At 34.7% G+C, this 15,371-nt stretch overlaps 2 protein-coding genes across 2 annotated transcripts; one reads left to right on the plus strand and one right to left on the minus strand.

Moving 5' to 3' along the window:
* Nucleotides 1-2,715: 2,715 nt before the first annotated feature.
* LOC111912248 (ABC transporter B family member 6) lies at nucleotides 2,716-9,488 on the plus strand. The gene is made up of 11 exons (XM_023907970.3): nucleotides 2,716-3,391; nucleotides 4,427-4,481; nucleotides 4,583-4,758; nucleotides 4,834-5,034; nucleotides 5,123-5,382; nucleotides 5,456-5,766; nucleotides 5,864-6,084; nucleotides 6,164-6,504; nucleotides 6,603-7,384; nucleotides 7,464-7,705; nucleotides 7,788-9,488. Exons 1-11 carry the CDS (start codon nucleotides 3,020-3,022, stop codon nucleotides 9,015-9,017), a joined length of 4,191 nt encoding a protein of 1,396 aa, XP_023763738.1. The 5' UTR covers nucleotides 2,716-3,019; the 3' UTR covers nucleotides 9,018-9,488.
* LOC111912249 (photosynthetic NDH subunit of lumenal location 1, chloroplastic) lies at nucleotides 9,484-11,109 on the minus strand. Its single transcript, XM_023907971.3, has 7 exons — nucleotides 10,934-11,109; nucleotides 10,773-10,860; nucleotides 10,523-10,606; nucleotides 10,264-10,337; nucleotides 9,991-10,185; nucleotides 9,812-9,908; nucleotides 9,484-9,705 (listed from the first exon to the last, which is right to left on the minus strand). Exons 1-7 carry the CDS (start codon nucleotides 10,979-10,981, stop codon nucleotides 9,602-9,604), a joined length of 690 nt encoding a protein of 229 aa, XP_023763739.1. The 5' UTR covers nucleotides 10,982-11,109; the 3' UTR covers nucleotides 9,484-9,601.
* Between the last annotated feature and the right edge of the window lie 4,262 nt (nucleotides 11,110-15,371).

Below are 15,371 nucleotides of genomic sequence, written 5' to 3' on the forward strand. Positions count from 1 at the left end.
ATAAGCAAAAACACCAACTTCCTATCTAGAAACAAATGGATTACTACACTTCTCGTCTGTAAACCCCAACAGTCAATTCATCGCAAAAATCGTTCATAAATACAAAATCCATCATTTTCCTAGTTGGGATACATCAGAGACAACAAAAGTTGTTGCTCTCGCTTTCCTTTCCTGATTGTCTGAAACCACCAGCTAGCACCTAATCTGTCTATATCCCAAGAAAGCAAATTATTGATCTCGTCTCAAAGCAACCATACCACAAGGATCCTTTTGTGCATTCCCAACAAAAGTTGTCGCTCCCGACATATAGAATCGAATGCTTACAAAACTACAACTCACACTTAAGTTAAATATTCGGGATTACAATTACCACTTGTACAACTAAAAAAATTAATATTTAATGGTTGCGTGTATTTAATCTAATACGATTTTTATTTAATTGTTTACTTAGCTATAGTATTATTGATTTTGACTACTTTTTAGGTTAATAAAATTACAGAACAACTTGGTAAACATGATAGATGAATCTTAATGATGAAAACAAATCAATAATTTTGGCTAAATTGTTTATTCTAATGTCAATGATTATTAAATGCATGTACATCAAAATGTTAGCTTTTTAGTTAAAAAGCATATCCAGTGTTTATAAATATATAGATACATATATAACATTAATAAGTAAAATATCATTAAAGTTGAATAATTAATTGGGTCCAAGTGGTTGCAATTTTGTGTGGGATTATAAAAATAAATTACAAAAATATTGTAAATAAATTAAGAAGTTGTTTAGAAAATTGAGAACGTGAGAGAATAGAGATATATAGAGATATGCGTGGTATGAATGGCTTCAATATAAAAATTATACATTCCATATTAAAAAATCATTTCTTTTCAAAAATCATTATCCCTTTTGCTTATAAAATAATAAATAAATTATATGTGAAGGTACCTCCCTTTTATCATCTAAGAAATTATAATTTCATAATAAAATGTTTAGCTACATTATGTTCTACGTTTTTAATCAATTGAAAAATCCGGTTACTAAAAAAACACATTCTGAATTTTGTTAATCAATATTTTATTTGATGGTAAATCAATCAAATTTGTTTTTGAACGGGTAATTCTTAATATATTAGTGTATTAAAATCAGAATACTAAATTAAAAAAGCTAGTATTAAAACTTTTGCAAAGATGTGGATGAAAATAAAAGAAAAATAGAAATTATGGGGTTTTTTTTTTTTAATAGGGGATGAATGATATGTCATCAAATAAAAGTTCCATAAAAGAGCAAATGCAACAGATAAAATGGACTGGCAGCCTTCAATCATCATGCCCCCACCTTTTTTAATTATTATTTTTGAACATAATTAAATTTAAAACCAAAAATACGGGAAAACTTCCCTGTTACCTACACCGCTTTTTGCTAATTCCGTCGCCCACTGTTCACCGGACAGCTGTCCTCGAGGACTGGGATCACCAAAACTGCCTTCACGAACCTCTTTTCACTACAAAATAAAAAGTTGCATTATACGCCCTCCACTTTCAATCATTCACCATTCAAACCTTGTATTTATTGGTGCAAATGTGTTTTTTGTTTTTATGAGTTGTTATTCCTAACAAAAATATACATATCTGAAAACAACTTGCAACGAAATAATCTCTGTTTCTACAAGAAACCTAATGTAGGTCAACCCACTCAACCGAGTGATTTATTAGATACCTAATGTTATTATGATGAAGAAGTAGACATTTGATAAAATGAATATTTTTTAATTAATTGGCACTTGTTTTATTTTTTTTTATTTTGCCTAAAAGAACCCTTCTGATTTAATCATTTCTCACATTTTGTTTGTCACAATAGATGAGGTTGGATTCAAAATAATTTACTTGTATTGCATAAGCAATTTTATAAAGGAAACACATACACCACGCCACCACCTTTTGACATCATCAAAGGACCAAGTAAAGTAACTTATATAAACATTTTCATGTAACTTAAATTTTTTAAATTTAGATATATTATATGAATGTGCAAATTGACATAAGATATAAATTTATTCAAACCTCAAAGATTTATTTCCAGTAATACAAACCAAATCATATCATATTGACCGCAAAAAAAAAATATCACGTGGCTGGTAAATATGTATTGAATAGTTTGTAGATTCAGAAATTAATTACTTAGCAAAAAAGACACCATATATGAGTAAAACTACAATTAAATAAAGAAAAATTAAATATTTTCCTATTTTTTTATTCATACCCATCGTCATATCATTTTTAGATGATGATAAAAGTAATAAAAAATTTATTAATTTTATTAAGTACGATAAGTATCAAAATCTTAAATATATATGCACACAATAGAAAGAAAAAATAAAAATATATTTGATTTCTCTTAGATAAAACCTGATGTAGCCAATGATATACTCAAATATAGATATGTTATCTTGTCACATCGAGCCAGCTTAACTATGTCATGGAGTAAGAAGACAAAAAAATTATCATACCTTATGTGGTTTTATAGATGTTAAAAAACTCAAAGCTTAGAGGCCCCAAACTTACAATCAATAAATTGTCATTTCTTGGTGTAATAAAGTGACATTGACCAATATGTAAGAGATCCCAAACTTAGAGGTCATTTTTGGACACATCCAATTTTCATACTAAAACAAACGACGACGTACGAAGGTGTACAACTAACAGAAAAAACCCAAAAGAAACTTCGGTTCCCGAGTCAACTCTCTCTCCTTTCACGCCTTATTTGACCGAGTCACGAAATCGGACGACGCCGATTCTCTCTTTTATGCTTTCTTTCACACACCCCAAATCGTGTGTGCGAGAGAAAGTTGGAGAGAAGGAAAGTGTAAATCTTCATCACAATTTCAGTAGCCGAATAATCTCTTCACAATTCGGCTCATCGATTTCATCTCAATTTTCATTTTGATGGTTATTTTTAGGGTTTTGAGAGAGTTTTAATTTTGGGTTTTGGTTCGAGGGTTTGTGAAAATTCAACAAGATGATGATATCGAGAGGGTTGTTTGGGTGGTCCCCACCACACATACAGCCTTTAACGCCGGTATCGGAGGTCTCAGAGCCGCCAGAGTCACCGTCGCCTTACATGGACATAAGTAACGATGCTTTACCTGTTGAAGCTGAAGAGGAAATGGAGGAGTCAGAGGAGATCGAGCCGCCTCCAGCTGCTGTACCGTTCTCCAAGCTGTTTGTGTGTGCTGATAGGTTAGATTGGGTGCTTATGGTGGTTGGATCGATTGCTGCGGCGGCGCATGGGACAGCACTGGTTGTTTACTTGCATTACTTTGCCAAAATTGTTCAGTTGTTAGGTCACGGCGAGGAGAACCCGGATTTGCTTTTTGATAGGTTCAAAGAGGCAAGTTGATTTTAATTTGAAAGTTATTAACCATTTTACTTGGCTAGTTTTTATACCTGAGTTATAACTTAGAAGTACTGATTCTGCTGTTGCTGCTGTTTTTTAATTTGTAATCCGTTTTATTCTCACAATAGTAAAGAAGTAAAATAACATAGAAGAAGTTCTTCTTCTAAACTTCCTAAAAATCTTGTGACCTCTAATAGTGGTTGTCATGATGGTAAGCTGTCATTAAAAACGGCAAATGATAATGGAAAAAGTAGCACCATGTCATTTTTAGTGCTCATTTTGGTTCAGCATTAAGAAATATATTCTGAAGCAGTAAGTAATTGACTTCTCCAGGGAAAATTGAGTAACTAGTGATGCCAATAATGTTATTTTTTTTAGAATGAGAGAAGTTTAATGTGGCTTTTATGAGGTTTAGTGATCAAATATGCATGGTGAAGGGATCATCAAGCTACTACCTCCTTACAAACTGATATTGTTATAGATAAGAAATCCATACGGAATTACCATAAACTTTAGTTTTATATTCATTGTAGGAATGTAGTATTAGAAGGTAATACTGTCATGATTTGTCTATGATGGTTCTCTTAGGAGATTGATAGTACCACTGGTTATTTTAGTCATGGAAAGCTTTATATTGGGGATTAAAGACAATGTGGACTATAACAAAAAGTAGATTAGATGTTATTTGCTAATAGTATCTTTACATTCTGTAGAATTAGGTAGTTAATGGTGCATTTGAAGTTCAAGATCTAGGTATATTGAAAGCTAGGGAATGGTGTTTAGCAGTGCATCCTAGAGGCTAGCATATGGCAACCTTTGCTTAGTGGTAGAAGAGAATTTAAGCTTTCATATTAGTTATTTTGTGAATGATGAGGAGGGGTTGATAGTAAATGGATACAATTTAGATTTTAGATAGAAGAGAAGAAGAAAAGCATAGTTAAAGAATTAGTTAATTCATATATTTATGACACAATTGGATTCTTTTTTTTTTTTTTTGCCACAAATGACATTCTTTCACAATATTTGCAGCTTGCCCTCACCCTTGTTTATATTGCTGGTGGTGTTTTTGCTGCTGGTTGGATAGGTAAATACTCTAAATTCTAATCAGATAGTTCCATTTCTCTTTCACTTTTACTTAAATGATTCTCATTATCAGCTGTTGTTTCTAATTACTTTTGCATTCAGAGGTTTCATGTTGGATTCTTACGGGAGAAAGGCAGACAGCTGTTATCAGGTCAAGATACGTGCAAGTACTACTTAATCAAGATATGAGTTTCTTTGATACTTATGGAAACAATGGAGACATTGTGAGCCAAGTGTTAAGTGATGTATTACTTATCCAATCTGCCCTTAGTGAAAAAGTAGGTCCACAATTATTTTCTTATTGCGATTAGTCCATAGTCCCTTGATTTATCTGATTAATTTTATTGTTGCAGGTTGGAAATTACATTCATAACATGGCTACATTCTTCAGTGGCCTTGCAATTGGATTCCTCAACTGTTGGCAAATTGCAGGCCTCACTTTATTAACTGGACCCTTTATTGTGGCTGCAGGAGGAATATCAAATATATTTCTCCATAGACTTGCTGAGAATATTCAAGATGCATATGCTGAAGCAGCAAGTGTTGCTGAACAGGTCTCTTCATTTCCCCTTTGGTCAACTAAAATTAACTTAAAAATTGTTAGTTGTAATATTATAACATTTTTTTTGTTGAAATTTGCAGGCTGTTTCATATGTTAGGACATTGTATGCTTTTACAAACGAAACCTTAGCAAAATATTCCTATGCAGCTTCACTACAAGCTACTTTAAGATATGGTATATTGATTAGTCTTGTACAAGGACTTGGACTTGGCTTCACATATGGGCTTGCAATTTGCTCTTGTGCTTTGCAACTTTATGTTGGAAGGTTTTTGGTTACACATAGACATGCTCATGGTGGAGAAATTGTAACTGCTCTCTTTGCTATCATTTTAAGTGGCCTGTAAGTTTCTTGAAAATCTTTTTTTGTTTCCCCCTTTTTTTCTTACTTTCATTCTGACATTTGGTTTCCACAGTGGGCTGAATCAAGCTGCAACCAATTTCTATTCATTTGAGCAAGGAAGAATCGCTGCATATCGGCTTTTTGAAATGATTAGCCGATCATCTTCTTCTGTTGATCATGATGGAAACACTCTTTCTTCTGTTCAAGGGAATATCGAATTCCGGAATGTGTATTTCAGTTACTTGTCGCGTCCCGAAATTCCTATCTTAAGTGGATTTTACCTAACTGTCCCTGCCAAAAAAACAGTGGCACTTGTGGGAAGAAATGGGTCTGGTAAAAGTAGTATTATACCCCTCATGGAACGGTTCTATGATCCTACTTTAGGTATCAAACTTTGCATAATTTCTAAATTATGATATTAATCTTTTTTGCATATATAACAAAACCCCACCCTTGATTTCTTTTATCTACTGTTGTTCAGGTGAAGTTCTTTTGGATGGTGAGAATATCAAGAATCTGAAATTGGAATGGCTAAGAAGTCAAATTGGCTTAGTCACTCAAGAACCTGCTTTGTTAAGCTTGAGTATAAGAGACAATATTGCTTATGGTAGAGATGCCACAACACTTCAAATAGAAGATGCTGCTAAAATCGCGCATGCACATACGTTTATCACCTCACTAGAGAAAGGATACGACACACAGGTAGAATTCTAAAGTCTAAGGACTAAAAACGTAATTCTATCACTTAAAATTCCTTAAAAGAACATTTGTATACTTTCAGGTAGGTAGGGCTGGTTTATCATTAACAGAAGAACAGAAAATAAGACTTTCTGTTGCAAGGGCAGTTCTTTCAAATCCTTCTATTCTTCTTCTTGATGAAGTCACTGGTGGACTTGACTTTGAAGCTGAAAGATCTGTTCAAGAGGCTCTTGATCTTCTTATGTTAGGCCGATCAACCATCATCATTGCTCGTAGACTTTGTCTAATAAGAAACTCTGACTTCATAGCTGTAATGGAAGATGGTCAGTTAATGGAGGTCGGGACCCACGATGAACTAATCGCCTCAGATGGGTTATATGCAGAGCTTCTAAGATGTGAAGAAGCAGCTAAACTCCCAAGAAGGTAGACCCCACTCCCACCCCAAGTCTCCAATAACAAATTAACAATATTCTTCTGTTATTTTGTGATTGATTTTCAATGCTTTGAATATTTGTTTATAGGATGCCAGTGAGAACATACAATGAGACTCAAGCATTCCAAATCGAAAAAGATTCTACAGATAACTATCAAGAATCATCATCTCCAAAATTTGCAAAATCGCCATCACTTCAACGAGCTTCAAACTTACACGGAACAAGACCCGATTCAGCTTACGGGTCACATGAATCACCAAGAAACCCGAGCCCTGCAGAAAAAGAAAACGGATTATCCATGGATGGAACAAACAAAGAACCATCAATCAAAAGACAAGACAGTTTTGAAAAAAGATTACCCGAATTACCAAAAATCGATGTTCACGCTATCCGTAGACAACCATCAAACGGGTCAAACCCGGAATCCCCCATTTCACCATTGTTGACCTCTGACCCGCAAAGTGAACGCTCACATTCACAAACCTTCAGTCGACCTAATAATGCTCTTGAAAAGCCAATTAGAGTACAACAAGCAGTAAAAGAAAAACAAAAAAAGAAAGAACCATCAATTTGGAGACTTGTGGAATTAAGTTTGGCTGAATGGCTTTATGCTGTTTTAGGAAGCACGGGTGCTGCTATATTCGGTTCTTTCAACCCTCTTCTCGCTTATGTCATTGCACTAATTGTTACAGCTTATTATCGTAACGAAAACGACAGAAGACACAAAATACACGATGAAGTTGACAAGTGGTGCTTAATCATTGCCTGCATGGGTGTTGTCACTGTAATCGCAAACTTCTTACAACACTTTTACTTCGGTATCATGGGGGAGAAAATGACTGAACGAGTTAGGAGAATGATGTTTTCTGGTTAGTAACTTTTTTTAGCAAGCAGTTTTTGACTAATGAGTGCGAATTATAAATAATTTGTTTCTTTTATAATTTTCAGCAATGCTTCGAAATGAAGTTGGATGGTTTGATGAAGAAGAGAACAGTGCAGACACGTTGTCCATGCGATTAGCAAACGATGCAACATTTGTGAGAGCAGCTTTTAGCAACCGACTTTCTATACTCATACAAGATAGTGCAGCTGTTATGGTTGCAATATTAATCGGAATGCTTCTCCATTGGCGATTAGCACTTGTAGCATTAGCCACATTGCCTGTTCTTACCCTATCCGCCATTGCTCAGGTTTTTGCTTAATCTTTTCCTTGTCAAATTATCAAAAAATAACACGCGTATATTTATACTTTATATGTTAATTGAATTACAGAAACTATGGTTAGCGGGATTTTCAAAGGGGATACAGGAGATGCACAGGAAAGCGTCATTGGTTCTTGAAGATGCTGTCAGAAATATATACACTGTGGTAGCATTCTGTGCTGGCAACAAAGTTATGGAGCTTTACAGATTACAACTACGCAAGATATTCTATCAGAGCTTCTTTCATGGCATGGCCATCGGTTTTGCTTTTGGGTTTTCTCAGTTTCTTCTTTTCGCATGCAATGCCCTTCTTCTCTGGTACACTGCAATCTGTGTGAAGAACAATTACATGGATCTCCCAACCGCTCTCAAAGAGTACATGGTTTTCTCTTTTGCCACTTTTGCCCTTGTGGAGCCTTTCGGCTTGGCTCCTTACATTCTCAAAAGAAGAAAGTCTTTGATATCCGTATTTGAAATCATCGATAGAGTACCCAAAATTGATCCCGACGATACTTCAGCTTTGAAACCACCAAATGTATACGGATCCATCGAGTTGAAAAGCGTTGACTTTTCCTACCCGACCCGCCCGGAGATTCTCGTACTGAGTAACTTCAGTCTGAAGGTGACCGGCGGGCAGACGGTGGCGGTGGTTGGCGTTTCGGGATCCGGAAAAAGCACGATAATTTCACTGATCGAGAGATTTTACGACCCGGTTGCCGGACAGATTATGCTGGATGGACGCGATTTGAAACAGTTTAATGTAAGATGGTTGAGAAACCACCTTGGTGTAGTCCAACAAGAACCGATCATTTTCTCAACAACAATTCGTGAAAATATAATATACGCGAGACACAACGCGAGTGAAGCCGAAATCAAAGAAGCTGCAAGAATAGCAAACGCGCACCATTTCATCAGCAACCAGCCACACGGGTACGACACACATGTTGGGATGAGGGGCGTGGATCTAACCCCGGGCCAGAAGCAGAGAATCGCGATCGCCCGGGTTATTTTAAAGAATGCACCGATTTTGTTACTGGACGAGGCGAGCTCGTCAATTGAATCGGAATCGAGTCGTGTGGTTCAGGAGGCTCTTGATACTTTAGTCATGGGGAACAAAACCACTATTTTGATAGCTCATAGAGCTGTTATGATGAAACATGTGGACAACATTGTGGTTCTTAATGGTGGTAGGATTGTTGAGGAAGGGTCCCACGACTCTTTAATGGGGAAAAATGGTTTGTATGTTCGGTTAATGCAACCGCATTTTGGAAAGGGGATTCGTCAGCATAGACTTGTGTAGATGTGTGGGCTTCGTGATTGATGAATTCAACAAAATGGATATGGATATATACATGCACATTGTTAAATTTATTATTTGTAATGTCATCCGTCTTCGGTTCTGAAAGAGCTTACAGATGGAACGTGAAGAGTGGTGGCAGGTGGCGGGAGTTGGCGGCGGTGGTGGTGGATATAGCATTTACAGTTGGGGTAGTTTGTTAGGACAGGTCAGATTGCATATTCGTTCGGAGGCAGGTTAGAATCTTGCTGTCTCTCCATGATATATTGATTTGTGTTGATGATAGAATTTAGTGTCGAGGTGTTTGTTTGCTTTTGTTTTTCTTTTCTATTTTTGTCAGTGTGATTCTGTTTCTATGGTCGGACTTTTTTTGTACATTTGTATATTTTTTCGAATTTGATGAGGCTTACAAAGGATTAAGTAAACGTATTTATTGTAATCCTTCTGTATATAAAGAGGTTTAGATTGATTGAATTTTAATTTTAATTTTTTTTTTTCTGTTACTGCTTGTATGCTGCTTTAAGAGTACATTAGGCTTTGTGGATTGTACTTTGGAAAACTAAATATACAGACGATATCACTCAATATCAGATATCGAGCACCTTGAATGAGTCCGCCACCACTTTAAGCTGGTTTCTCACTCTTCTCCATCTTCGCTCATTTGCTCCAACAATTAGCGTGTAGTATCTCCCTGTTTGCACGAATCATTGTTTGTGTGAGTTTAAGTTCAATGCATGTCAAATACAATAATTTACGATCTCTTCAGTTATATCATGTCATGTTGGGTGTTGTCTTACCATTGCCGACTGCTATGGTTGCAAAGGCTGCACGGGAGAAGTTTGGAGATGTTAGCGTGTACTCAAACGTGTAATATCTTTTACCATCTGTGGTCCTCTGCATTTATAGGCGATAGATTAGAATAAGCATATGTACTAATAATGTACATGTGTCATGATTTGAGAAAAAAGATTCAGACCTCTTGCATATCAAATACATCTGGGACTTGAGTTGGTGTGGAGTAAACATGCTTCACCAAATTGGCTACAACCTTCTCGATGGGGCCCATATCCTGGATGTCTGTTTTATCGGTTGGTATGAAACTAAGCCTCACATTTTGTAGTTGCAAATATCGATCTTTGAACGCTGAATCATGTCCTCTAAAATCAAATTCCTGAAAAATTGGATCATAAATATCTCGACTTCTGAAAAAGATAAACATCAAGGTCGCAAGGCTAATAGTATAACTCACCCTCCAATCTGAGGGATAATAATAGGAGTAACCATCTTGTAAGTCAACAAATTCATCATAGTTTGCTGGTTTCTCTGTGAACATCAACAATGCAATAGTTTTGTCTGTGTAAGACTAATAAAAGAATGGAATCACAATAGAATGAATGATACATTATATAAACTTTTCATTTCCATTTCCAAAGTTGCATTGTTTAGCATTTTTATTTTCATACAAAGTTATATGAAATTGATTGGGGTATATATGAAAAATGATAAACCTTGAGCCAATAGAAGTTTTGTAGGCAATAAACTTGAAGCTCCAACTCCTATTAGTAGTGATCTTCTCTTGCAATTTCCTGATGCTGTTTCACAAAATTTTCATGCTTAAACGACTCTAAAATTTTCAGTTCACAAAAGCTCAACTTGTTTAAAAAAAAATGGCAGATGAATACATTATAAAAAGAGAGATAATACGATAAGTGTTGTTTCACAGAGAATAAACATTTCAAAGAACCATAAAAAGCTTACTTTGTTGATCAAGAGATGAATTTTTTGAGGATGCAATGATGGTTGGCCAAGAACATGAAGAACAAGAAGGCTTCAATGGTAGATTCAACTGCAAAACAAAAATAAACTGATTGAAATTATATTCAAAACACTAAAAAGAAAAATAATAAATGGAAACGGACCCTTGTGGATAAGGTAGGCGATGAGAATGGAAGTGATGAAACCGCCATTGTTGTGCTGTTTGGAAGAAGGCGTTTGTTACATCTCCATGGCAGCAGGCAGCAGTTACTTAATTTATTCGAGTTGATGAATGGATATTACATGTGTGGATACTGAGTCCAGTTTGTGTCTGGTTGGGGGTCTTTTGGATTAGACTTGTATTTATTATTTTTTTTTTAATTTTTTATTATTATTTGTATGTGTGTAATGGTTGGTAATTTGTAGGGTAAATTGCGACACCGAGTAACAAATGTGATATGTGGTCCAAGTTTTCATTTTTTCATTTTCTTGTTTTTTCCTAAATTCTCATATATATTTTTTTCTCCTATTAATCACTAAAAAACAATAAAAGAATCATTAAGCTTATATTTTTTTCTCCTATTAATCACTAAAAAACAATAAAAGAATCATTAAGCTTCCGTTTGTTTGTTTGTTTATTTTTTTTTCTTCTTCCGTTGTTCAAATATACATAAGAAAACCATCAAACCTTAATTTATAGTAAATTATATTATTCGTCCATTTGGCATGGAAAATTATGACCATAAAAGAATTATTTACAACGGTTGCAAAATTGTAAACATTTTGTATGATTTTGTGAAATATTGGAAAATATCCAAGTTTTGGGCATTTGCTGACCATCACGGTTGAAATAGCATCTTCACGATTAAAGATATCCACAATACATTGAACTTCATAGAGTTTAATAGATTTGGGTATTATTTTTTTTTACATTCCATACAACGCTATCAATTTTTTTTTTTCTATAATGCATTAAACTCTACAAAATTCAATAGAAAAAAAAACTTATTTATAATATATATTTAAGAATTAAAAACTTTCATTTATTCCATTGAATAGTTCAATGACCATTAACTCCAAATCCATTGAATACCAATATGACATCTCATTATGTTAAAGTTTAATTTATTAAATGATAAATAAACTTGTAATTTCATTCAACTCTTTCATTGAACTCAAGATGCTATAAAGAAACATATTGCAATGGGGCATAAAGTGTTCCAAACTCTTAACTCTTTGGACTATATACTTTTCCAAAAACATGGGCGTGCTTTATCTGAAATGATTCATTTCGAACACATAATTTGGTCTCAAACTTTAGAGTGCACAAATTTGTGCACCTTTTATGTGGGTTGTGGACTTGAGATTTTGACAATCTTATTTTAAGCACTTTTGATGTAGTTTATATGTAGCAAAACAATTTCCATATAAAAAAAGATGGCTTTGATCAATTTGAGTCCTTTCACTATTGGTTGTGTGGCAATATTCATTTTTAATACAACATTAGTTTATAGTTTTAGTTTAATTACTTGTTGTGATTAATAGTCCAATAATCTATAAATTTAGATTTTTTAATTTGTTTGTGGTTATTGATCTTAATAGACACTGCCCCCTTATATGGAATTACTTAGGAACCACATGCTTATAAATTTACATATACGAAATTTACCACGTTGTGCCCTAGCTATCACTCATGCATTTATTTACCACCATGCGAATTCATGTATGGAAGAAAGTGTAAGAAAGTGTAAGGCTCCTTCTTGTTGGCTTCAAGTAGGCCTGACAATCGTGTCGTGTTCGGGTTGACGTGTCGCGGGTTGGCGGGTCAAAATATGCCAACCCAAACACGACCCATTTAAATATACAGGTCACGGGTTGACGGGTCACGTGTTGACGGGTTTGGAACATAAACCCATATATGACCCGCCAACCCATTTATTTATACGGGTTCATAGGTTGGTTGGTTTGTGGGTCAGATTTAGGTTCGTGGGTTCGAATTTTGGACATTTAAGTCTTAAACATCCAAATGAAAATTATAAATATTCATAGAAACATGTTACAGACTTAGCCTTATAGGTTACGACTTACGACCTTAGACCATTCACCACGACTCAAAATGTCAAAACAGTCAAATGGTCTATGAATCAATGATATATATATATATATATATATATATATATATATATATATATATATATATATATATATATATATATATATTATATAATACTTATTAAATATTCATACTTGATACATAAATACATTTAAAAATAAAATAATTTTTTTATTAAGAATATAAACGGGTTGGCGGGTCAACCCGTTTATTTTTTGAGAAACACATATATGACTCGTTTAATAAACAGGTTGGCGGGTTGAAAAACTCAACCCAAACCCATTTATTTCGTGTCGTGTCGCGGGTCGTGTCGCGTGTCGTGTCGAGAATTGTCAACCCTAGCTTCAAGCCGGTGTGAAACATTTTTATGGCCCACAAACCATACAAGAACCATGAAAAAAGTAAAAATGATTTGAAGAAGTTTACAATGATGCTCAAGGTAGGTGTGTTCAAAAATATCCGTATCCGAAATTCCGATCCGAAATTCCGAAATTCCGAATCCGAATTATCCGAAAAATCGGATATCTGAAATTTCGAATATCCGATGTTTTGGAATCGGAATTGGATAGTGCTTTTCAGATTTTTTGGATAATTCGGATATCCGATCTCCGAAAATTTTGATTTTATTTTATACATTATTTGTTATTTTAGTCACATATGCCTTATGATATGAATTTTAGTAACTAAAACATGTTGATAATACCCTTAATTAAATACGTATATTACTTCATATTCCTTTCTAATTTCAAATTATGTATTTTTAACTTAAAAACTTCATATGTTTTTCAAATTTTAACAAAATTTCAAATTTTCGGATATCCGATTTGGTATCCGATTCTGTATCCGAAATTTCGGATACGGAATCGGATACCAAAAATCAACTATCCGAAATTTCGGATATCCCGGTTATGAACACCCCTAACTCAAGGTAGAGAAAAGAGGTATGCATACATAAAACATAGGCCGATAGAGTTCCATGAAGGAATGGAAAGTATTCATAGCAATTTCCACATATGATCCTGTTGAATATTGTTGATATTATTGCCAAACTTGTCATTTAAGATTGTGCAGGGTAAATAATGAAAATTAGTAAAATGCCAGCGGGTCAACACGCGGGTCAACACTCGGATCTTTGAACCGAGATATAAGAGGGAAGATGAGAGGATTCTGGAACATACAGATATTTTCTACGCTTCTATTCTCTTCTATTCTCTCTCAGTTCTCTAAGAAAAGTAATTAGGGTTTGTATATTCTATCAGTTCTTAGTTGTTCATATTCTTTCGTTGTTTGTGGATTAATAAGTAGATTAGGATGAGTGTTATGTAAGAGAGTAGAATAGGAATTGTGTAGTGAGGTTTTGTTGTAAGTATATGAAAACCATCTGTCTATTTGTCCTAAAATGATATAATAGATGATGATGTTGGGAAAATAAGTTTCTTTACATGGTATCAGAGCGTTAGGGCGTTCATCTCTGCTTGAAGATTGTTTTTCACAAAGGTACTCTTTGTCTCGCTTTGTGTTTTTTTTTTTTCGTGATCAGATCCTTGTAGATCGTTATAGTTGGGTTCGTACTGAGATTTTTGTTTTGAAATCTCAGTAATCTAACTCTTCTGTGAACATCTAGGGTTCTTTTGATGTTTTGTATGATTATCAGTTGATCTGAGTCATCTTCTAGTTATTAGTTCTTGAGATTCTGGTACTGCGAGTTTCTCTTTTGTAAATCTTGCAGGGTTATCTTCAAGTGGAGATCCTTGAGTGATTGCAGTCATCATCAAGTGGAGATCCTTGGTTGATAAGTCGGTTCTTCGTTTATCTTGGGTCGATTAATCCTGTTCTCTGAAATAACTCTAAACAACGGATTTCATCACCGTTGTTTCTTAAAGAGAACGGAGTAACAGGAGTCGACCCGTTCATCCAATCTGCTTATAGCTCTGTGAGAAGTTCTCTTGTTCCTTTCTTTATCTTCTTCTTAGCTATAACTGTGGGTTTCCTGGTTATCTTGAGTACACAAAATGTTGTTATTCATTTTCTGTGTTACTTTAGCTCTGTGATTCTTGTCTTGGGCCCCAACATACTATGGTGACCATCTGGACATATAAGAATCATAGGAGTTTTTATTTTCTGTATTACTTTAGCTCTGTGATTCTTGTCTTGGGCCCCAACATACTGTGGTGACCATCTGGACATATAAGGATCATAGGAGTTCTTATTTTGGCTGATTGTATTCTTTTCTTTTGTTTCCTTTTCTTTGATTGCACTAATCTTTCGTCAGTATGGCTGATTCTCCTCCTGAGACTGGTAGTAGTTCAAAGGTTGATTCCGTGAACTACGATGATCCTCTTTATATTCATCCATCTGACAATACTGTAACCATAATTGTGAGTTTTAAGTTGACTGGGACAGATAACTTTCGTGTATGGCGTAGCTCTATGACTAGGAGTCTTAAGGCTAGAAATAAGCTAGGGTTTGTAGAAGGAACTATAAAAAAA

This window comes from Lactuca sativa, chromosome 2, assembly GCF_002870075.4.
Source record: "Lactuca sativa cultivar Salinas chromosome 2, Lsat_Salinas_v11, whole genome shotgun sequence".
In the NCBI taxonomy this organism is placed as follows: Eukaryota; Viridiplantae; Streptophyta; class Magnoliopsida; order Asterales; family Asteraceae; genus Lactuca; species Lactuca sativa.